This window comes from Mobula birostris, chromosome 9, assembly GCF_030028105.1.
Source record: "Mobula birostris isolate sMobBir1 chromosome 9, sMobBir1.hap1, whole genome shotgun sequence".
NCBI classification, from domain to species: domain Eukaryota; kingdom Metazoa; phylum Chordata; class Chondrichthyes; order Myliobatiformes; family Myliobatidae; genus Mobula; species Mobula birostris.
This window is the reverse complement of record NC_092378.1, coordinates 34,615,407-34,641,170: the sequence shown is the minus strand read 5'-3', so window position 1 is coordinate 34,641,170 and position 25,764 is coordinate 34,615,407. Positions and strand designations below refer to the sequence as shown.

Genomic DNA, 25,764 nt, shown 5'->3' with positions numbered 1-25,764 from the left:
TTGCTAGTGCTACACCAGTGCACTTCTCTTGGAGACCAATGCAGCTTTCTTTGTTGTTGAGCCAGTGCCAGTTGCATATGCCTCAAAAGTCCCATTCAAATAAATGGAAGACATCAGTTATTAGGAGAAGGGTAAGCAAAGCCTTTTAAAACTAAATTTATCTTTAGTGTGGTGAATAATTGTACTGTATATAATAAAGTTGTTCACAAAGGTTAAAATACATTGACAGGTTAGACAGCCAGGTAGGTTGGCAAGAGCAGGACTCCTCTAGCTGTCATAGCTATTCTATGAGTGTAATTCATAAACACAGAAATTCTGCAGATACTGTAAAACTTGACTAACATACACATACACACACACACACAATGCTGGAGGAACTTGGCAAGTCAGACAGCATCTATGGAACGGAATAGACAGAGGATGTTCCCATGACTGTTAAGGAAGGGGCAGAAACAGGAATAAGGTGGGGGGAGAGAAAAGAGTGCAAGCTAGCAGGTGAAGCGAAAGGCCGGTCAGCGACAGGAGGAGGTTGAAGTAAGAATCTTCCTCTTCATTTTTGGCACTGGTCTTTACTCTCAACAATTTTTCTTTCAGCTCCTCCCATTTTTTTCAAATTATAGCCATGGGCTCTATCTATGCCTGCTTTTTCCTCAGCTACATGGAACAGTGCATGTTCCAAGCTTGCATTGAAACGCTCCCCAACTTTTCCCCATTACACTGACAAATGCATTGTTGCTGCTTCCTGCACCCGTGTTGAGCTCATTAATTTCATCAACTTTGCCTCCAACTTCCACTCTTCTCTCAAATTTACTTCAAAATGCAAAGTAAATTTATTATAAAAGTACATAAATGTCACCATATACAATCCTGAGGTTCATTTTTTTGCAGGCAAACTCAGTATATCCATAATCAGTGTGTAAAAGACATCAAGATAAGCAAATACAAAAGAGAAATATTAATAATAATAGTAATAATAATAAATAAACAATGAATATTGAGAATATGAGATGAATCCTTGAAAGTGAGTCCATAGGGTGGTGGGAACATTTCAATGATATGGGGCAAGTGAAGTTATCCGCTTCGGCTCAAGTGTTTGATGGTTGAGAGGTAATAACTTCCTGAATCTGGTGGTGTGAGTCCTGAGGCCCCTATACCTTCTCCCTGATGGCAGCTGTGTGAAGAGAGTATGACCTGGGTGGAGAGGGTCCCTGATGATAGATGCTGCTTTCCTGTGACAACACTCCATGTAGATATTCTCTGTGGTGGGGAAAGTTTTGCCTCTGATGGACTGGGTAGTATCTACAACTACTTATAGGATTTTCCATACAAGGGCATTAGTGTTTCCATATCAGGCTGTGCCGTAGCCAGTCAGTATATTCTCCACTACACATCTATAGAAGTTTATCAAAGTTTTAGATGTCAAGCTGAATCTTTGCAAATTCCTAAGGAAGTAGAGGAACTACCGTGCTTTCTTCGTAATTGCACTTGCATGCTGAGTCTAGGACAAGTCCTCCAAAATAAACATTGAGGAATTTAAACTTGCTAACCCTCTCCGAATCTGATCCTCTGATGAGGACTGGCTCGTGGACCTCTGGTTTCCTCCTCCTGAAGTCAATAATCATCTCCTTGGTCTTGCTGACATTGAGTAAGAGGTGGTTGTTATGGTGCCAATCTGCCAGATTTTTCAATCTCCCTCTTAGATACTGATTTGTCACCACCTTTGATTCGGCCTATGACAGTGGTATCATCAGCAAACTTAAATATAGCATTGCTGCTGTGCTTAGCCGCACGGACAAAAGCATAAAGCAAGTCTGTCAGGATCATCTATTGTATCTGTGCTCCCAGTGTGGCCTCCTCTACATCAGTGGGATTGGGGGACACTGTGTCGTGCACCTTTGCTCTCTCTGCAGGATTTCACGCTGGCTTTCCATTTCTGTTTGACTTCTCGTTCCCATTCTGACTTGTCTGTACATGGCCTCAACTGCTATGATGAGGCCAAACTGAGGATGGAGGTACAGCACCTCATTCTGTCTGGGTAGCCTCCCATTTGATAGCATGAACATTGATTTCTCCCCCTTCCTCCATCTCTCCTTCCATTCCCTTTTCTGGTTATACTCTCACCCCTTCTCCTCACTTGTGCTTTTCTTCCCTCTGGTCCCTTCCTCCTTCCTTGGTCTACTTTCCCCTCCTATTAGATTATTTTTTTCTTCAGCCATTTACAGATTCCACTTATCACCCCACTTTATACCTTCCCCCTCATCTGGTGTGGTCTATCACCTGCTAGCTTGTACTCCTCTTCCCCCACTTTCCTATTCTAGGTTCTGCCCACTTATCCAGACCCCATGAAGGGTATTGAGCAGAAGGGTTTACTTATAAAGGGAAATAGATGTTTATTCCCCTCCATAGATGCTGGCTGAGTTCCTCCAGCATTTTGTGTGTGTTGCCTTTGAATGTAATCGGCTGCTTGATCTGAGGCAACTTCATCCCAGAGTACTGTTGAATCAGTGCTTCACTACTTTACCATTTGGAAGCAGCACAAAATACCAAGTGCAAAGAATATATTTTTGATGGAGTATTTCAGTGTCAATCACTGAGAGTAGTTTTGGTAACACCATCATTGTCCATGTTCAAAAGGCTACCACATGGGGCCTTCAGCAGGTGGTGAATTATCCAATATGAGGAATAAATACTCTTGACCTCGTCCTCACTAACCTAACTATCTACCTACATATATGTTCACGTTGGTGGAGATGACCATGACACGTTCCTGATGAAGTCAAGATCTCAATTTCAAGCAAATAATACCATGCATAATATTTTGTAGCACTAGAATCGTGTCAGATTGAGAAAACCTTTGATCCAGATCCAATGAGGTCAAGTGGGTTTATTGCTCATGTTGGAGAATTCACCACCTGCTGTAGGCCACATGTGAGAACCATATCCGTGAAGGTGTTGAAGATTTTACTACCAGTAGAAATGTATCCCATGCATTCTGTAAGCGTTCATAGAAACCACAGCACAGAAGCAGGCCTTTTGGCCCTTCTTGGCTATGCCGAACCATTTTCTGCCTAGTCCCACTGACCTGCACACGGACCATATCCCTCCATACACCGCCCATCCATGTATCTGTCCAATTTATTCTTAAATGTTAAAAAAGAACCCGCATTTACCACCTCATCTGGCAGCTCATTCCATACTCCCACCACTTTCTGTGTGAAGAAGCCCCCGCTAATGTTCCCTTTAAACTTTTTCCCCCCTCACCCTTAACCCATGTCTTCTGGTTTTTTTCTCCCCTTGCCTCAGTGGAAAAAGCCTGCTTGCATTCACTCTATCTATACCCATCATAATTTTATATACCTCTATCAAATCTCCCCTCATTCTTCTACGCTCCAGGGAATAAAGTCCTAACCTACTCAACCTTTCTCTGTAACTGAGTTTCTCAAGTCCTGGCAGCATCCTTGTAAACCTTCTCTGCACTCTTTCAACCTTCTTTATATCCTTCCTGTAATTTGGTGACCAAAACTGAACACAGTATTCCAGATTCGGCCTCACCAATGCCTTATACAACCTCATCATAACGTTCCAGCTCTTATACTCAATACTTTGATTAATAAAGGCCAGTGTACCAAAAGCTCTCTTTACGACCCTATCTACTTGTGACGCCACTTTTAGGGAATTTTGTATGTGTATTCCCAGATCCCTCTGTTCTACTGCACTCCTCAGTGCCTTACCATTAACCCTGTATGTTCTACCTTGGTTTGACCTTCCAACGTGCTGTACCTCACACTTGTCTGTATTAAACTCCATCTGCCATTTTTCAACCCATTTTTCCAGCTGGTCCAAGTCCCTCTGCAGGCTCTGAAAACCTTTGTCACTGTCTACTACACCTCCAGTCTTTGTATCATCAGCAAATTTGCTGATCCAATTTACCACATTATCATCCAGATAATTGATATAGATGACAAATAACAATGGACCCAGCACTGATCCCTGTGGCACACCACTAGTCACAGGCCTCCACTCGGAGAAGCAATTCTCTACCACCACTCTTTGGCTTCTTCCATTCAGCCAATGTCTAATCCAATTTACCACCTCTCCATGTATACCTAGCGACTGAATTTTCCTAACTAACCTCCCATGCGGGACCTTGTCAAAGGCCTTACTGAAACCCATGTAGACAATATCCACTGCCTTCATTTCATCCACTTTCTTGGTAACCTCCTCGAAAAACTCCAATAGATTGGTCAAACATGACCTACCACGAACAAAGTCATGTTGAGTCTCCCTAATAAGTCCCTGTCTATCCAAATCCTTGTAGATTCTGTCTCTTAGCACTCCCTCCTATAACTTACCTACTACCGACATTAAACTCACTGGCCTATAATTTCCCGGATTACTTTTCGATCCTTTTTTAAACAACGGAACAACATGAGCCACTGTCCAATCCTCCGGCACCTCACCCGTAGACAGCGACATTTTAAATATTTCTGCCAGGGTCCCCGCAATTTCAACACTAGTCTCTTTCAAGGTCCGAGGGAACACCCTGTCAGGTCCCGGGGTTTTATCCACTTTAATTTTCCTCAAGACAGCAAGCACCTCCTCCTTTTCAATCTGTACAGTTTCCATGATCTCACTACCTGATTCCCTCAATTCCGTAGACTTCATGCCAGTTTCCTTAGTAAATACAGACGCAAAAAACCTATTTAAGATCTCCCCCATTTCCTTTGGTTCCGCACGTAGCCGCCCACTCTGATCTTCAAGAGGACCAATTTTATCTCTTACAATCCTTTTGCTGTTAATATACCTGTAAAAGCTCTTTGGATTATCCTTCACGTTGACTGCCAAGGCAACCTCATGTCTTCTTTTAGCCCTCCTGATTACTTTCTTAAGTATTTTCTTGCACTTCTTATACTACTCAAGCACCTGATTTACTCCCTGTTTCCTATGCATTTCATACAACTCCCTCTTCTTCTTTATCAGAGTTGCAATATCTCTTGAGAACCAAGGTTCCTTATTGCTATTCAATTTGCCTTTAATCCTGACAGGAACATACAAACTCTGCACTCTTCAAAGTTTCCCCTTTGAAGGCTTCCCACCTACCAATCACATCTTTGCCAGAGAACAACCTGTCCCAATCCATGCTTTTTAGATCCTTTCTCATTTCTTCAAATTTGGCCTTCTTCCAGTTCAGAACCTCAACCCTAGGACCAGATCTATCTTTGTCCATGATCAAATTGAAACTAATGGTATTATGATCACTGGAACCAAAGTGCTCCCCTACACACACTTCCGTCACTTGTCCTAACTCCTAACAGGAGATCCAATATTGCATCCCCTCTAGTTGGTCCCTCTATATATTGATTTAGAAAACTTTCCTGAACACATTTTACAAACTCTAAACCATCTAGACCCCTAACAGTATGGGAGTCCCAATCAATGTATGGAAAATTAAAATCCCCTACCACCACAACTTTATGTTTCCTGCAGTTGCCTGCTATCTCTCTGCAGATTTGCTCTTCCAAGTCTCGTTGACTATTGGGTGGTCTGTAGTACAATCCCACTAATGTGGCCATACCTTTCCTGTTTCTCAGCTCCACCCATAAGGACTCAGTAGACAAGCCCTCTAATCTGTCCTGCCTGAGCACTGCTGTAATATTTTCCCTAACAAGCAATGCTACTCCCCCACCTTTCATTCCTCTGCCTCGATCACATCTGAAACATCGGAACCCTGGAATATTAAGCTGCCAGTTCTGCCCCTCCTGTAGCCAAGTTTCACTAATTGCTATAACGTCATAATTCCACGTGTCAATTCACGCCCTCAACTCATCCGCCTTCCCCGCAATACTCCTAGCATTGAAATATATAGACCTCAGAAGATTTTTACCACCACTCACAACCCTTCTATCAGCGGATTTGCTTGGACTTTTAACATCATTTATTTTCACCCCAGCCACATTGTCAGCTCTGGCACTCTGATTCCCATCCCCCTGCACATCTAGTTTAAAGCCTCCCCAATAGCACTAACAAACCTCCCTGAAAGGATATTGGTCCCCCTGTAGTTCAAGTGTAACCTGTCTCTCTTGTACAGGTCCCACCTGCCCCTCTTGTACAGGTCCCACCTGCCCCAGAAGAGGTCCCAATGATCCTGAAATCTGAAACCCTGCCCCCTCCACCAGTTCCTCAGCCACTTGTTCGTCCTCCAGAGCATCCTATTCCTACCCTCACTGGCACCTAGCACAGGTAGTAATCCTGAGATTACCACCCTTGAGGTCCTGCTTTTCAACTTCCTACCAAGCTCTCTATACTCACTCTCCAGGACCTCCTCACTCTTCCTTGCTATGTCATTGGTACCGATGTGCACCACGACATCTGGCTGGTCACCCTCCCACTTCAGAATGTCATGCAAGCGATCAGAGATGTTCTTGACCCTGGCACCCGGGAGGCAACAAACCATCCTGGATTCTCTGTCACAACCACAGAACCTCCTATCTGCACCTCTAACTATCGAATCCCCTATCACTACCGCTCTCCTCTTTTTCCACCCTCCCTTCTGCACTGTAGAGCCAGACCCAGTGCCAGAGATCCGGCTACTGCAGCTTGTCCCAGGTAAATCAATTCATGGCTCAATTTATTTGTAACATTATAAATGCTATAAAGCTAGAAATTTTATCCTAATTCAATGAATATTACAGAGGGTGTGCTGAGAGCAGCACTAAGTATACTTAAAAAATGGAACATGACCACTCAACACAAGGCTATATGCTTTTTCTGATTACCCCCTTTTTGTTGAAAAACTTTGCCAATCTACTTTGAAGGAAACATTACATAGATTGACTAGAATGACATTTAGATTCTAAAGATTAACTCACAGAAATGAGAAATTTATTCCTGAAATTTAAAAGGTTCAGCTGTTCAAAGTTTGGGACCTAGAGAATCAGATAGGGACCTATTTCTACTATTAGGGTACCTAGACTTAGTAGTGTGTCTTAAAAATTACAGCCATGATTGGTGAATTTTAAATCTAAATCTCATGAATTATTTAGACCTGTGAGGGAAAGGTTTATGGCATAAGGTCAGAGAAATCTGCCCCACGGTGATTTCACTGAATTTGTTGATTGACTAAATAATCTATTCCTGTTCCTAAATTCACTGAAGAAAAAAAACACATATATTTAAATAGATCTTTGCCTATTTCAGTTATCGGCCGGCTCCTTTTTTTGTGCTTGATGAAGTTGATGCTGCTTTGGATAACACAAACATTGGAAAAGTAAGTCATGTGCTGTAAAGATTCAAGATTGTTTAATGTCATTTCCAGTATTCAAGTGTAAATGGGAACAAAATAATTATTACTCTGGATCTGATGCAACACAAGAAATAATAATAAAAACTTTAAAAAAAACACAATAAATACAAATACTTAAGCTGGCTTATATACATTGATTGTATTTACATAATATGTTGCTAGGTACAGAAGTGTCTATATAAATTGACTGACATAAATGATAAAGTTGTGGTGGGGAGAGTTGTGGGTTGGGTTAGTGGGTGAAACCTTACTCCTTGGAGAAAGTATTTTTGAGTCTGGTGATCCAGGCGTGGATGCTCTGAAACCTCCTTCCTGATAGGAATGGGACAAACAGTCTCTGAACAGCGTGGGTGGGATCCTTCATGATATTGCTGACGTTTTTCTAGCACCTTTCTGTATATATGTCCTTGAAGTAGATTTCCCAACATTTACCAAAAAAATTAAGAATTCTCACTATTATTGTAGCAGTGTTAAAATGTTAAGACTGTTAAGATTTAAGACTACATAGAATTGTATCTTATTCCAGAATATTCAGGAATTATATGCAAGGCTTTTATCGTTCTTTGTGCTGTTTAACACAGCTATGTGGAATGCTGCAGCTCAAAGCAATATTGTACACATTTGATCGTGAAGTACCAACTCTTTCTAATGTGCTAAAGCTTACAAAGGGAAAAAAAACTTAAATGCATTTCAAATAGGAATGGAAAAATAGGGAAAAAATGTACTATTTCCAGAATCAGCTAGCCATTTATGAGCTATAGTGCCTCAGCTGTCATTTTCAAAAACCTTATGTTCCTCTGCTCAGGTTACAAATTACATCCGAGAACAATCCAAGAAGAACTTTCAAGTGATTGTGATTTCACTAAAAGAAGAATTCTATTCAAAAGCTGATGCATTAATTGGTGTATATCCAGAGGTACGGTTCCAATCAGGAAATTTGCAAATTTAAATAACATGTTTTTGAGTTACTGTTTTATGTTTCAGTATTGACCTTACATTATCGATTTGCTAGATGGGATAGATTCAGATCAGATTTGGCGGTTCATATTGGGTCTCCTTGAACAACTGTGGACTGTCAACAGCAGAGAACATAAACAATCTGTAAGCTCTTGGCCCGTTTTATCCTTTTCAATCATTACAACCAATCCAGAGGGTCTATATTCTATGAAGAGGCTGTAGGGCAAATAGCATGCATCACATATAGCTAAAATGAGGAATCAACCTGATGAAGCTGTAATATAAGACTTACAGATGCTTAATGATCCTGCAAGTTCCATCAAATTATATTAAAAATCTAAGTTCTACCACATCTAGTCATCAAGTAGTGAGGAAGGGAACTCTACAAATTCCTCTATTATAGCAGGATCCAGAATGTGAAACAAAATTCAACCAAAAGCACCAAGGAGATGATTCATTCTTTCCAAGGTTCATACCATTACAGAAGCTAGTCTTCACCCATTCCATGTATTATCAAGAAATGGCTAAGAGCACTATGCTTGGAATACAGGACCAGACAAGATCTGCAGATCATTACCAAATTTGGATTTTGCCAAGACTACTCAGCTTTAAAGCTCTTAGAATCCTTGGTCCAAACACAAACCAAGGAGCTGAATAACAGATGAGATGACAATAACTGTCTTGACATCATCAGTGACATGAGAGGACATCAGGGAATGCTTTTCATGCTTTTTGGAGGTCGGTCACTCATTACAATTCTAGGGCATTATAGGAGTTTCTCAGGGCAGTGATGTAGTCTTAACTATCTTCAACTATTTCAATGACTTTCCCATATGGTCAGAATTTAGTTCATGTTTGTGCAATATTCAGTATCATTCACAATTCCTCAGCAAATAAAGCATTTGGTACCTATATGCAGCAAGTCCCAAACATGGACTGGTAACTTAAGTAAACTTCATTGTCATAGAGTCTAAATCTGAGGACTCCCTGTCCAACTGCATTGTAGCACTCTTAAGTAAAATTGCTGCCTCATAGTTGAAGTGACCTGTGTTCAGCCCCGATCTCTAGTATAGACAATAGGTGCAGGAGTAGGCCATTTGGCCCTTCGAGCCAGCACCACCATTCACTGTGATCATGGCTGATCATCCACAATCAGTACCCTGTTCCTGCCTTCTCCCCATATCCCTTCACTCCACTATCTTTAAGAGCTCTATCTAACTCTTTCTTGAAAGAATCCAGAGAATTGTCCTCCACTGCCTTCTTAGGCAGAGCATTCCACAGATCCACAATCCTCTGTGTGAAAAGGTTTTTCCGCAACTCTGTTCTAAATGGTCTACCCCTTATTCTTAAACTGTGGCCTCTAGTTCTGGACTCCCCCAACATCGGGAACATGGTTCCTGCCTGCAGCGTGTCCAATCCCTTAAAAATCTTATGTTTCAATCAGATCCCCTCTCATCCTTCTAAATTCCAGTGTATGGAAGCCCAGTCGCTCCAATCTTTCAACATATGACATTCCCGCCATCCCTGGAATTAACCCAGTGAACCTACGCTGCACTCTCTCCATAGCAAGAATGTCCTTAAATTTGGAGACCAAAACTGCACACAATACTCCAGGTGGGGTCTCACCAGGACCTTGTACAACTGCAGAAGGACCTCTTTGCTCCTTTACTCAACTCCCCTTGTTATGAAGGCTAACATGCCTTTAGCTTTCTTAACTGCCTGCTGCACCTGTATGCTTACTTTCAGTGACTGATAAACAAGGACACCCAGATTTCATTGTGCTTCCTTTTTTCCTAACTTGACACCATTCAGATAGTAAACTGCCTTCCTGTTCTTGCCACCGAAGTAGATAACCCCACATTTATCCACATTAAACTGCATCTACCCACTCACCCAATCTGTCCAAGTCACCCTGCATTCTCATAACATCCTCCTCACATTTCACACTGTCACCCAGTTTTGTGTCATCCGCAAATTTGCTAATGTTACTTTTAATCCCTTCATCTAAATCATTAATGTATATTGTAAATAGCTGCGGTCCCAGCACCGAGCCTTGCGGTACCCCACTAGTCACTGTCTGCCATTCTGAAAAGGACCCGTTAATCCCTACTCTTTGTTTCCTGTCTGCCAACCAGTTTTCTATCCATGTCAGTACCCTACCCCCAATACCATGTGCTCTAATTTTGCCCACTAACCTCCTGTGTGGGATCTTATCAAAGGCTTTCTGAACGTCCAGGTACAGTACATCCACTGGCTTTCCCATGTCTATTTTCATAGTTACATCCTCAAAAAAAAATTCCAGAAAATTAGTCAAGCATGACTTCCCCTTCGTAAATCCATACTAACTCGGACCTATCCTGCTACTGCTATCTAAATATGCCGCTATTTCATCTTTTATAATTGACTCCAGCATCTTCCCCACCACTGATGTCAGACTAACTGGTCTATAATTGCCTGTTTCCTCACTCCCTCCTTTCTTAAAAAGTGGGATAACATTAGCTACCCTCCAATCTGCAGGAACTGATCCTGAGTCTGTAGAACATTGGAAATGATTACCAATGCATCCACAATTTCTAGAGCCACCTCCTTAAGTACCCTGGGATGCAGACCATCAGGCCCTGGAGATTTATCAGCCTTCAGTCCCATCAGTTTACCCAACACCATTTTCTGCCTAATGCGAATTTCCTTCAGTTCCTCCGTTACCCTAGGTCCTCTAGCCACTATTACATCGGGGAGATTGTTTGTGTCTTCCCAACTTGAGTTTACACTTACTCCCCATCCTTGCATGGGTTTTGCTTGGATCCTCCAGTTTCCTCCTACTTCCCAAAAATACGTGGGTTGGTAGGATGTGATCAATCTAAATTGTCCTTTGTGTGTTGGTGAGTGGTAGAGTCCGGGGTGGAGGATGAGAAGTGAGTTGTTTATGAGAATAAAATATCAGTGTAACAGGATGAGTAAAGATTGTAGAGACTTTGTTTCTGTGCTGTATGATTTATAAATGCATTAGAGTATCTTCAATAGATGAGCTGTAGTGATTCAAGGAAACCATTCATCAAAGTTAAATAAGGACACGGAATAAATGGTGGATCTAACAACATTACCAAAACAATAATTAAAGATATCAGATCTTAACATTTCCCCAAGGTGACAAAATTTTCTTGATGTACAAGTTAGGATTCTTTGGCATTCACCTAGCAGCCTTGTTGACACATACTGCTGGATTATAATGGGCCGTAAAATAACTCCACTGTTCCCTCTAAGGTTGGAAATCTAACCCTCAGTATTTTAGAGTCATAGAGAGATATAGCATGGAAAAGGACACTCTGCTTTCCAAGTCCATGACAGCATGAGGTACTTACTTTTGTACTCATTTTACCTTCAGCCATTTATTTTTCCCACATTTAAGGAAAACCAGAGAGTGGTAGGAGTGTGAAATGAACTGCCAGTGGAGGTGGTGAATGCAAGTCCAGTTGCAATTTGTAAGAGAAGTTTGGGTAGGATCTGAGAGCTATAGTTCATCTAGATGGGACTAGGCAGAAAATACAGATCAGCACAGATTGGATGGATTGAAGTGCCTGTATGTATGGAGCTGCTGTAATGACAGTACCCAAAATTCTACCAATCATCTATACATTGAGAGCAATTTACAGTGCTTATAAAAAGTATTCACCCCCCCCCCGGGAAATTTTCATGTTTTATTGTTTTACAACATTGAATCACAATGGATTTAATTTCCCTGATCAACAGAAAAACTCTTTCATGTCAAATTGAAAACAAATCTCTAGAAAATGATCTAAGTTAATTACAAATATAAAACACAAAATAATTGATTGCATGAGTATTCACCCCCTTCAAAAGGAGATACACCTTTAGCAGCAATTACAGCTTCGAGCCTGTGTGGATAGGTCTTTATCAGCTTTGCACACCTAGAGACTGCAATTTTCCCCCATTTTTCTTTACAAAAGTGCTCAAGCTCTATCACATTGCATAGGGATTGTGAGTGAACAGCCCTTTTCAAGTCCAGCCACAAATTCTCAATTGGATTGAAGTCTGAACTCTGTGACTTGGCCACTCCAGGACATTGACTTTGTTGTTTTTAAGCCATTCCTGTGTAGCTTTGGCTTTATGCTTGGGGTCATTGTCTTGCTGGAAAACAAATCTCCCAAGTTGCATTTCCCTTGCAGACTGCACCAGGTTTTCCTCCAGGATATCACTGTATTTTGCTGCATTAATTTTACCCTCTGCTTTCACAAGCCTTCTGGGGCCTGCTGCAGTGAAGCATCACGGTAGGGATGGTGTGATTTTGATGATGTGCATAGTGTTTAGTTTGATGGCCAAAAAGCTCAATTTTGGTTTCATCAGACTAAAGAACCTTCTTCCGGCTGACTAGAGTCTCCCACGTGCCTTCTGGCAAACTCTAGCTGAGATTTCATGTGAGTTTTTTTCAACATTGGCTTTCTCTTTGCCACTCTCCCATAAAGCTATAACTGGTGAAGCACCAGGGCAACAGTTGTTATATGTACAGTGTCTCCCATTTCAGCCACTGAAACTTGTAACTCCTCCAGAGTTGTCATGGGCCTCTTGGTGGCCTCCCTCACTAGTCCCCTTCTTACATGGTCACTTGGTTTTTGAGGACAGCCTGCTGTAGGCAGATTTACAGCTGTGCCATATTCTTTCCATATCTTGATGATTGACTTAACTGTACTCCAAGAGATATTCAGCGACCTGGGAAATTTACTTGTATCCATCTCCTGACTTGTGCTTTTCAATAACTCTTGCGGAGTTGCTTGGAGTGTTCTTTTGTCTCCATGGTGTAGTTTTTGCCAGGATACTGACTCACCAGCAGTAGAACCTTCCAGATACAGGTGTATTTTTACTACAATCAATTGAAACACCTTGACTGCACACAGATCTCCATTTAATTAATTTTGTGACTTCTAAAACTGATTAGCTGCACCAGTAATGATTTAGTGTGTCATATTAAGGGGGGTGGGGTTGAATATTTATGTAATCGATTATTTTGTGTTTTATATTTGTAATTAATTTAGATCACCTTGTCAAGATCTGATTTCCCCATGACACGGAAGAGCCTTTTTCTGTTGATCGGGAGAATTAAATCCACTGTGACTCAATGTTGTAAAATAATAGAACATAAAAACTTCCAAGAGGGTGAATTTTTTTATAGGCACTGTACAGTGATCTAGAGAAAGCCTGCACTGTCACTGAAAGAATGTGTGAACGCCACAGACAGGACCCAAGGTCAGGATTGAACCCCAGATTGCTAAAGCTGTGAAGCAGCTGTTTTACTAGCAGTGCCTCTGTATCACTCTCAGTGCTTTGGGTTCAGTTGGGAATGAAAGACCATTTTTCATCGACAGAGGGAAATTGGAAATATTAAAGATACATGATGTTTATTTTTTTCAAACAAGATGGAGAAGCAGTTGAAAGCTAGATGGTATGTTGAAAAAAATTTAAATTACAGCAAAAATAGTAAGATACCAGATAAATTAAAACTTGAAAGAAAAATCTGGCAGGAACAAAACTTTGCAAGCATTTACAACTCTGAGTCAAGAATAATACACTATAGAGTTGTTTCTAGAAGGTTGTGGAGGTGTTGGAGAGGATGCAGAGGAGGTCAGCTAGGGTGTGGCCTGGATTGGTATGCAGACATCCCACCCTGCAAAAACTCATTTCAGGGAGGTAGCACCATCAATTTGCGGGAGACTTCCGGGAGAAGTGGAATGTCTGTAATAGAGTAGCTCCTTAGCAGCTAGCCAGCTAGTTTAAATAACGTTAGCTATGCTAATGAATGAATGACACCTGTTAAAGTTACCTCAACATGTCTTTTACAGTCTTAATCCACCATGGGCAATAGAAAAGTCACTGTTGCAAACAATGCAGCAAGCAACACTGTCATTATTTTGACCCCTATTAGGCAGGGGTACACTTTAGTGTAGTCTGGGGTGACGTACGTTTTATATTTTTTTGAAACACTCTGCCATGGCGCGTGCTCGCTCTCTCTCGCTTGCTTTCTCTCTTGTTCTCTCACGCTCTCTCTCTCACGCTTGCTTTCTCTCTCGCGCTGTCTCTTGCTTTCTCTCGCACGCGCGTGCTCTCTCATGGTCGCTCTTGCGCTCTCTCTTGCTTGCTCTCGCTCGCTTGCTCTCAAAAAAATTGATTTCCATGACATTGTATATAATTTGCGGGCATCAGGGAGCCACTATTCATATGCAGGATACTCCCGGAACTTCCGGGAGAGGTGGGATGTCTGGGTATGAATTGGACAAACTTGGATTATCTTCTCGGATTAACCTTAGATATTTCTCTGATAGAAATGTGTAAAATTATGTGAGGCACAAATTAGGTAGAGTCTTTTACCCGCAGGCTGGAAATGTCAAATAGTAGAGTCATAAGTTTAAGGCAAGGGGGTGAGTTTTAAAGCAGATTTGTGAGGCATGTTTTTGTTTTACACAATGTGTGGTAGGTGCCTGCAACACACTGCTGGGTGAGGTGGTAGAGGAATTTTGACAGATGCGTGAATGGGCAGTGAATAGAGCAAAATAATAAGGTGCTAGTTTGTTTTGATTGAGATCATGGCCGGAAGGGACTGATCTTTGCATTGTATAACAGAAACTCAGTTCTACCAACTCCTACAATTCTATTGCTCAGATGTAAATCTCACTATATATGGAAGTAAATGGAAGAATATCTTTCTTTGTAATGAACCTTGCAATTGGAAAAAAGTTTAATCAATCTTAATTTTATTTACAATGCTTGATTCCATGTGCCATGGTGTTTTGGAGGGAAATTGTAACTATTCACCTGCTTCAATTATTTTTTAAGTTGCAAAGTATGACTCATGGAAAATAGTGGATAGATATTGAGAATTCACCAAGTTGCCAGTATCTCATTCACACCAGCTGTACTTTCAAGCACAATGTATAATACATATAATATAATATCCAGAAGTTTAAATTAGCATCTTCTCACTTGCAGTCTACTGTAGAAGTTGTACAGTAGATAAACTGAACAGATTCAATTAGTAACACGCTTAAAATGCTGGAGGAACTCAAGCAAGTCAGGTAGCATCTATGGAGATGACTTCGCTTTCGGCGGAGACCCTTCATCAGGACTGGAAATGAATGGAGAAGGTGCCGGAATAAAAATGTGGGGAAAAGAAAGGAGGATAAGCTAGAAGGTGATTGGTGAAGCAGGTGGGTTGGAAAAGTAAAAGGCTGGAGAAGAAAGAATCTGATAGAAGAGTGGACCATGACAGAAAGGGAAGAAGGAGGGGCACCAGGGGGAGGTGATAAGCAGGTGAGGAGAAGAGGTTAGAGTGAGGAATAGAAGAAGAGGGAAGGGGCAGGGGGAACAATAAGTTACCTGAAAGAGAAATTGATGTTCATGCCTTCAGGTTGAAGGCTACCTAGGCTGAGTATGAGGTGTTGCTCCTCCACCCTGAGAATAGCCTCATCGTGACAGAAGAAGAGGCCATTATTAGTGTGGAGGAGCACACCTCATATTCTGTCTAGGTAGCCTCCAACGATGGAATGAACATAGATTTCTCCTTCCACTATTTTCCCTCTGCCCCTTTCATCTTCTATTCCCCATTCTGGCCTCTTAACTCATCTCCTCACCTGTCTGTCACCTCCCCTGGTGCCCCTCCTTCTCTTTCTCCCATGGTCCACTCTCCTATCAGCTTCCTCCTTCTCCATCCCTTTACCTTTTCCAACCATATGGCTTCATCTATCACCTTCAAGCTTGTCCTCCTTTCCCTCCCCTCACTTTTTTAGTCTGGCATCTTCCCCTTCCCCCTCCTTTCCAGTTCTGATGAAGATTCTAGGCCTAAAATGTCGACTGTTTATTCATTTCCATAGAAACTGCCTGACCTGTTGAGTTTCTCCAGCATTATATCTGTGTTGCTCTAGATTTTTAGCATCTGGGGAATGGGTTTAATACTTAAATAATGAAACACTGAAATATATTGATTTCCATTGCAGCAAGGTGAATGCATGTGCAGTCAACTTTTGACCTTCGACCTTACGCCTTACAAAGAAAATACCAAATTGGAACAGCAACAACGGCCAAGTCAGGACGATTAATATGATATATACTTAGGTTTAAGATAAAACCAGTGAGTTGAGCCAAAAAGTTACATTTCACTTGTTACCTTTAAACACTGGTTATCTCTATTGTTTCCAACTCTGTTGAATAAGGAATTATTGTTGTACTCCCATTCAAATATTTTGCATGTTTTGGTTGCTCTGAAAGTTTAAGGACAAACGAAAAAAGAAATAAGGCACCAGTTAATTGATGTAATTTTGACCTTGCAACTATCCCACAAGTGCTACTTGACCATCAGTTAAGATTCAGCTTCTCCACACCTCAACCTACCTTAAATCAGGTCAGTTGAATATAAACAATACATAATACAGATTTTTAATCAATTTCAGAAATGTTTTCAAATCTTTAAATAAACCACATCAGACATTTTTGGTTAATGTAACACTTTTGTACTTAGGTTAAGAATAATTACTATTTCTGAGAACAATTACCTGTCCAAGTCAGAATATGGCATTGAAGAGGTGATCAATATTATGCTTAGTACAGGGAACCTAATGATCACATTTATTCTTTTAAAAAGTTGCTATACAAAAAATGAGTAACAATAATGATGAGTTATTCAAAAGATTTTAAAGGTAGATACAGCTTCTGCAGTGAATTCCTAATAAAATGATAGTATTTCAGCCTTGAGGAGAAAAGGATGAAGTAATACATGGAGAATTATTTTAGTAAGTATAAAAATCACATTTGACAGTTTTACTGTTGATACGTACTCCCACTGAAGGATTGATATTCTGTCTTTGTATTGCATATTGCTGGTTTAGTTGCCACAATGCTAGCTACAAATTCATATAAACTTGTGCAACGGGGTTCACATTGAATATGGCCTATGTACACATTAGAATCCAGCGGCTCAACTTTTACTTTACAATGGATACCAGTCAGTCAGCATCTTGAACACAATGGAACCGTGAAGTTATTAGGGCAATAGTACAATAACAGTGCCAAAATGATAGCTCCATGCAACAGGAACCATATCTGTAATGCATTGTTTGTTGCAAACAGTTGAATTGAAAACATTTTGTTGTCATCTTTTTCAATTGCATCTCAGGCTTTTAATTTTGTTTCTTAAACCTGCTCAATTTTTATCTAAATGTACATATGTTTCATTTAGATTTTAAATACTAGTTCTATATTCATTGCCTGGATGATACACAATTTCTTCAGACTTTTTTTGTATTTTTCAGCTGAAGTTGACACAATTTAAAAGTCTGAAAAGTGGAAGTGTCAGTTTGCGTAACACTAAATGCCATGAAAGTCCTAATTTTGAATAGACATAATTCTGAAAAAGTGAGCAGAAGGCTATGGGTACCTGAGTAAACGGTTAGGAACATTATGTATTAAATGTAATAGACGGCCAAGGCAAAACAGAGAAATAGAGATTGAAAGGATTATTGCCTGAAAGGAAACAATTATTGCCTGCATATTAATAAGCTGATAGAGTGAAGGACAAAAAGGAGCCATTGTTGACATAGCTTTCATAGGGAAAACAGAAAATGAGACAAGAAAAAGACCAACAGCAGAGAGAAGCACGATTAACTATGTAGGAAACAAGTCACAGATTGTGGGATGATGCACTGGTTCTAAAATGGTCAGAGATGTTGAGTTTCAACTAACGATTGAGATGGTTACTTATGTAATGTTTAGTTGGAAAATATTATTTTTCTTAAGTGTGTATAATAAAAGTTGAGCATTTCCATTTTTACTCATGATTTTAAATTAGAGAAATTAAAAACTTTCAATATGAACAAGTTTTTAATTAAACCAATGCCTTGATGTTGGCAAGAACTTGTATAAATATGGCATTATATTGAATTATTATTCAACCAAAATACTAAATACACAACACTCCTCCTGGTTAGCTATAAACTCCAACTCAGTATAGAATGCATCTCAACATATATACATACAGTATATTACATAATACAATTATTATATAGACACCCACAGCATAGTAAATTGTAAATTAGCCCAGTTAGGCCAAAAAGATTTAATCACTGGGTTAATCTCTTTCCTGACAAGGCAGGGCAATACCCAGGGATGAGAGGTGCTGCTCTTGGCATCTTCTGGATGTGCTGACATTTGGCACAGTGCATGGCAAGCTGCTGGTCCTACTGATCTATCCCAGGCCACCAGACAAAGCTTCAAGCCAATGCTTTCATTTTGAACACACTCAGGTGACCAGCATGTAACTGCTCCAACACTTTAGCTCTCAGTTTAAATGTTACAACAACTCTCAATCCTCACATAAGGCAACCTCTATCAAGAGCAAGTTCATCCCGCACTGAGAGAACTGGAAATTCTGCGCTTTCCAATCATTTTGAGTTGCCATGTAGACCTAAGATGGTGTGTGGTCTTTTCTGGTTTCCCTTTGGATCATCTCTGCTGTAATAGGGATACTTTTGATTCATGTTTGGAAGAATATATCAAGAAGAGTGTCCTCTTGTAAATTTTTCAGGTATTTCCTTTTCCAAGGATAAAACAAAACAATCCATAAGCATCTCCATGATTAGTTGTCGTCTTGAATTTGATCATGTAATTGTGTCCTCCAAGAAAGAGAGCCCATCCCTACGTTCATGCTGCTGCCATTAGTAGAACAGTATTCTGTGGATTGAAAATGGACACTACTGGTTGATGATCATTTATGAGGGTAAACTATCTCCCATAGATGTACTATTTGAAATGTTTTACACGCCTTACCAAGCTTAAGGCCTCTCCATGCACATTTTCTATCCGTACGTGATGCAAAGGCTATGGAATGTTCGCTTCCATTATTCATAACATGTGACATGACTGCACCTGTACCATAAGGCAAGGCATCACAGGCAAGCTTCACTGGACAGTGTGTGAGTACAGGGTCTGACTTTTGGAAAGCCACCTCACACTGCTTTGTCCATTGCCATTTCTTCCCAATCTATAAGCCATATTGCTTGTTTCTCTTTAACTTTCACGTATAAATCTCAATGCCTGTGTCATTCTCACCATTATCAGACTCTTCATCATCAGCATGCAGACTAGAGCTCTTTGATTTTGTTTTTGTCTTTTTCTCCAACTTGTGTAGTCCATTTATTTTAGTCTGCCTAGCCTGCTCTTTGTATGTATCCTACTTTGTTGCATTTTCTGCAAAGTTTCATCTTTAAACTTGCATGGGTCTGCTGTGTGTATGAGCCCCTGCCACAACAGTAACATAGTTTGTTCGGCCAGGCAGTTTCTGTTTTGACATTGCAATTTTGTTCACACTTACTTTTGTTCCTCACTGCAACTCATTTGCGTCTCTGCTTGCTGTTTCCATTGATACAGCAATTTCAACTTCTCTTTTAAATGTGAGTTGTGCTTCAGTTAGGCGTTTTTGAATGCTTTCTTGTAAGATTCCACAAACTAATCAATCTCAGTGCATCATTAAGTCCATCACTGAATTGACAATGCTCAAGACAGTCTCTTCAATTCCGCCACGTACACTGAAATGGACTCCTTTTCCTTTTGAGTCCACTTATGAAACCTAAAGCATTCTGCAATCACAATGGTTTTGGTTCTAAATGCTCTTGCATTACTTTTCGAATGTTCACTTTATGAAACCTCATTGTTACGAAAGACCTACATTAGTTACCTGTTTTTGCTAACAGAAGGTGTTTTCACTGTTACGAAAAAAGGCAGCGTGCGCCCTGAGCAGCCAAGCTCCTCCCCCAGAACTGCATTCTAGCTGGCGTTGCTTAAACACGTGCCTGTGAGCATTTGTTAACAAGACGAGTTCTAAGGTATCAGAAAAGCGTAAAAGAGCTCGTAAGGGTGTTACACTTAGCGTAAAACTAGACATAAGCGTTTCGATCGTGGTGAACGAAGTAAGGACAAAGTGAGTTTGGTTTGTGGAAGTTGATGAAGATGATGATGATGAGGTTTTGGCATCTTATGACCAAGAACTGATAGATGAAGAGCTGATGCAATTGGAAGAGGAAAGGATAACAATCGAAACCGAATGCAGTCGCGAACGGACCAAAAGTGAAGTCGTCCAGGAACTGAACGTGAAGCTACTGCGTGAGATTTTCACTGCAATGATTGCAGAAAAATACGACTTTAATTTTGAAAGGGTACGTCGGTTTAGGGCATATTTGCAGGATGGTTTGAATGTTCAGAAAGAACTGCATGATAGAAAACTGCACGAGGCTAAGTAGTCAAGCATACTATCGTTTTTCAGGCCTTTCACATCAGCCACAGCAGACGATGAACCTCGAGCTTCAACATAGAGGCAGGCAAAGATAGAAGAAGATGACCTGCCTGCCCTGATGGAAACAGACGACGAGATGACACCCTAGTGTCCCACTACCGCAACCCCCGGGCTGCGGACCAATACATTGCCATGGAGAATGCAGCGGTAGCCAGGATGCACCCAGCACATCTTTAAGGAAAAAAAGCTGAAATAAGCTAATTCATTAGGTGCCACCTGGCACGTAAATGTCAGCCCAGAACAGAGGCATGCTTCGCAGATCGGTATCGGTCGGCGGCCTGGAGGTTGGGGGCCATTGCACCACCCCAACCTCCGACAACACAGCCTAACACACCATCATCAGTGTGCTCGGTGCTGTCTTCCCAATTCCGGTAAGTGATACTACACTGTACATATATTATTTCTACTTTATATAGGCTGTGTATTTTGACGTGTTATTTGGTATGATTTGGCAACTTCATAGCTTAAAGGTTACTGGAAAGAGTGTTTTTGCCGAGAGCGCTTGCGCGAGATTTTCGCTACGGAGAACAGTGCGGCAGTGATTGTAGAAAAGTATCTCTATATAGGCTGTGTATTTATCATATCATTCCTGCTTTTGCTGTATGTTACTGTTATTTTAGGTTTTATGTGTTATTTAGCATGATTTGGTAGGTTATTTTTTGGGTCTGCGAACGCTCACTAATTTTTCCCATATAAATGGTAATTGCTTCTTCACTTTACGACATTCCGGCTTACGAACTGTTTCATAGGAACGCTCTACCTTCGGATGGCGGGGGAAACCTGTATCAGCAAACCTCATTTTGGCTGAAGTAGTTGAACTTCTAAGAAAACAATGTGCTTTTCCACCTAATACACTCAGTCTTTTGGATCGGGACAAGCAGAGCGGCGTGGGAGCTGAATTCTGAAGGTAGGCAGTTTTTTAAAAAGCTTCTTCGAGTGCAAGAAGGACGAGACTGTGCAGGCGCATGACGTAGACAGGACAATGCGGAGAGTTTAAGAAGGAGGCCACCCTATACAGTGGGCAGCGGAGTGAGTGGCAGCAGAGTGTAGGGCTTTGGCTTCAACGGGCTTCGGCGGTAACGGGAAGAGACGAGAGCGAAGCACCAACTTTTTTTTACCTCCCTTGGCAAATCGGCCCGGACAGACAGAAACAGCAGGGCTCACACAGCTAACAGTATGAGCTAACGGTTTAAAAAGTTCGTCTGTCGAGGTAAGTGGGTGAGTAGAATTATTTTTTCCTGTTTCATTCCTGTAGAGTTAGATAGCATGCCTGCAGGTTTAGTGCTTTGTTCAGGGTGTCAGATGTGGGAATCCTGGGAGACCTCCAGCCTCCCTGGTGGCCACATCTGCGCCAGGTGCACTGAGATGCAGCTCCTCAGAGACTGTGTTAGGGCTGGAGCTGCAACTTGATGATCTACTGCTTATGAGGGAAAGTGAAGAGGTGACAGACAGGAGCTACAGGGAGGTAGTCATCCCTAGGCTACAGGGGTCAGAAAACTGGGTGACTGTCAGGAGAGTGAAGGAAAAAGCCTGCATAGTGGAGAGCACCCCTGTGGCTGTCCCCCTCGACAACAAATATCTTGTTCTGGATGCTATTGAGGGGGATGACCTGACAGGGGACGCCCACAGTGACCGGGTCTCTGGCACTGAGCCTGGTGCTGTTGTGCAGGAGGAAAGGAGGGAGAAGAGGAATGCGGTAGTCATAGGGGATTCCATAGTCAGGGGAACAGACAGGAGATTCTGTGAGCTTGATAGAGATACCCGCATGGTGTGTTGTCTCCCAGGTGCCAGGGTACGGGATGTCTTGGATCGGTCCAGAATATTCTGAAGGGAGAGGGCGAGCAGCCAGTTGTCTTGGTACATGTTGGTACCGATGACATAGATAGGAGAAGGGAGGAGGTCCTGAAGAGAGATTTCCGGGAGTTAGGAAGGAAGCTGAGAAGCAGGACCTCCAGGGTAGCAATCTCAGGATTGCTACCTGTGCCACGTGCTAGTGAGGGTAAGAATAGTAGGATCAGGCAGATGAATGCATGGCTGAGAGACTGGTGCAGGGGGCAGGGCTTCAGATTCTTGGATCATTGGGATCTCTTCTGGGGGAAGTATGACCTGTTCAAAATGGACAGGTTACACCTGAACCCGAAGGGGACCAATATCCTGGCGGGAAGGTTTAATAGAGCTGTTAGGGAGGGTTTAAACTAATTTGGCAGGGGGATGGGAACCGGAATGATAGAGCGGAGGAGGGGGAAAACAGAAATAAACCTAAGATAGTGAGCAGTAAGGATGACAAGAAAGACAGGCAGGTGATGGGGCAAATTTGTAGCCATTGGGATGAGTTGCAGTGCAATCAAAGCGAAAAGTACCAAATACTGGTCTTAAGGCGTTATACTTAAATGCACGCAGCATAAGGAATAAGGTGGTTGATCTTACAGCTACAGATTGGCAGGTATGATATTGTGACCATCACTGAGAAGTGGCTAAAGGATGCATGTCTCTGGGAGCTGAACGTTCAAGGATACATGGTGTATGGGAAAGATAGGAAGGTAGGCAGAGGGGGTGACATGGCTTTATTGGTAAGAAATGATATCAAATCATTAGAAAGAGGTGACATAGGATCAGGAGGTGCAGAATCTTTATGGGTTGAGCTAAGAAATTGCAGGGGTAAAAGGACCTGATGGCAGTTATATACAGGCCTCCAAATGGCTGCAGTGATGTGGACTACAAATTACAACAGGAAATAGAAAAGGTTTTACAGAAGGGCAGTGGTATGATAATTGTGGGGGATTTTAACATGCAAGTGGATTGGAAAAATCAGGTTGGCACTGGATCTCAAGAGAGAGAATTTGTAGAATGTCTGCAAGATGGCTTTTTAGAACAGCTTGTTGTTGAGCCCACTAGGGGATCAGCTGTACTGGATTGGGTATTGTGTAATGAACCAGAGGTGATTAGAGAGATTGAGGTGAAGGAACCCTTAGGAGACAGTGATCATAACATAATTGAGTTCACTGTGAAATTTGAAAAAGAGAAGCCGAAATCCGATGTGCCGGTATTTCAGTGGAGTAAAGGAAATTATAGTGGCATGAGAGAGGAACTGGCCAAAGTTGACTGGAAAGGGACACTGCCGGGAAGGACGGCAGAGCAGCAGTGGCTGGAGTTTATGCGAGAAGTGAGGAAGGTGCAAGACAGGTATATTCCAAAAAAGAAGAAATTTTCAAATGGAAAGAGGATGCAGCCGTGGCTGACAAGAGAAGTCAAAGCCAAAGTTAAAGCAAAGGAGAGGGCATACAAGGAAGCAAAGATTAGTGGGAAGACAGAGGATTGGGAAGTTTTTAAAAGCTTACAAAAGGAAACTAAGGAGGTCATGAAGAGGGAAAAGATGAACTATGAAAGGAAGCTAGCAAATAATATCAAAGAGGATATTAAAAGCTTTTAAAAGTATATAAAGAGTAAAAGGCAGGTGAGAGTAGATATAGGACCGATAGAAAATGATGCTGGAGAAATTGTAATGGGAGATAAGAAGATGGCAGAGGAACTGAATGAGTATTTTGCATCATTCTTCAGTGAGGAAGACATCAGCAGTATACCGGACACTCAAGGGTGGCAGGGAAGAGAAGTGTGCGCAGTCACAATTACAACAGAGAAAGTACTCAGGAAGCTGAATAGTCTAAAGGTAGATAAATCTCCCAGACCAGATGGAATGCACCTGCATGTTCTGAAGAAAGTAACAATGGAGATTGCAGAGGCATTAGCGATGATCTTTCAAAAGTCGATAGATTCTGGCATGGTTCCAGAGGACTGGAAGATTGCAAATGTCACTCCGCTATTTAAGAAGGGGGCAAAGAAGCAAAAAGGAAATTATAGACCTGTTAGCTTGACATCGGTGGTTGGGAAGTTGTTGGAGTCGATTGTCAAGGATGAGGTTATGGAGTACCTGGAGGCATATGACAAGATAGGCAGCTCAGCATGGATTCCTTAAAGGAAAATCCTGCCTGACAAACCTATTACAATTTTTTGAGGAAATTACAAGTAGGCTAGGCAAGGGAGATGCAGTGGATGTTGTATATTTGGATTTTCAGAAGGCCTTTGACAAGGTGCCACACATGAGGCTACTTAACAAGATAAGAGCCCATGGAATTATGGGAAAGTTACATACGTGGATAGAGCATTGGCTGATTGGCAGGAAACAGTGGGAATAAAGGGATCCTGTTCTGGTTGGCTGCCGGTTACCAGTGGTGTTCTACAGGGGTCCGTGTTGGGGCTGCTTCTTTTTACATTGTACAGCAATGATTTGGATTATGGAACAGATGGCTTTGTGGCTAAGTTTGCTGATGATACGAAGATAGGTGGAGGGGCCGGTAGTGCTGACGAAACAGAGAGTCTGCAGAGAGACTTGGATAGATTGGAAGAATGGGCAAAGAAGTGGCAAATGAAATATAATGTTGGAAAGTGTATGGTTATGCACTTTGCAGAAGAAATAAACGGGCAGACTATTATTTAAATGGGGAGAGAATTCAAAAGTTCTGAGATGCAACAGGACTTGGGAGTCCTCATGCAGGATACCCTTAAGGTTAACCTCCAGGTTGAGTCGGTGGTGAAGAAGGCGAATGCAATGTTGCCATTCATTTCTAGAGGAATAGAGTATAGGAGCAGGGATGTGATGTTGAAGCTCTATAAGGCGCTGGTAAGATCTCACTTGGAGTACTGTGGGCAGTTTTGGTCTCCTTATTTAAGAAAGGATGTGCTGACATTGGAGAGGGTACAGAGAAGATTCACTAGAATGATTCCGGGAATGAGATGGTTAACATATGAGGAACATTTGTCCGCTCTTGGACTCTAATCCTTGGAGTTGAGAAGAATGAGGGGGGACCTCAGAAACATTTTGAATGTTGAAAGGCTTGGACAGAGTGGATGTGGCAAAGTTGTTTCCCATGATGGGGGAGTCTAGTACGAGAGGGCATGACTTAAGAATTGAAGTTCGCCCATTCAGAACAGAGATGCGAAGAAGTTTTTTTAGCCAGAGGGTGGAAAATCTATGGAATTTATTGCCACAGGCGGCAGTGGAGGCCAAGTCATTGGGTGTATTTAAGGCAGACATTGATAGGTATCTGAGTAGCCAGGGCATCAAAGGTTATAGTGAGAAGGCGGGGGAGTGGGACTAAAT

The 25,764-nt window shown here is 41.7% G+C and overlaps 1 protein-coding gene across 1 annotated transcript in view; it reads left to right on the top strand.

The window, feature by feature from the left end:
* Positions 1 to 16,362, top strand: part of LOC140203287 (structural maintenance of chromosomes protein 1B-like) — a 112,793-nt gene extending 96,431 nt beyond the window's left edge. Inside the window, exons 23-25 of the mRNA XM_072269301.1 lie at positions 7,198 to 7,267; positions 8,109 to 8,219; positions 16,261 to 16,362. Coding sequence (XP_072125402.1) covers positions 7,198 to 7,267; positions 8,109 to 8,219; positions 16,261 to 16,362 — 283 coding nt within the window. The remainder of the gene's footprint in view (positions 1 to 7,197; positions 7,268 to 8,108; positions 8,220 to 16,260) is intronic.
* Positions 16,363 to 25,764: the final 9,402 nt, after the last annotated feature.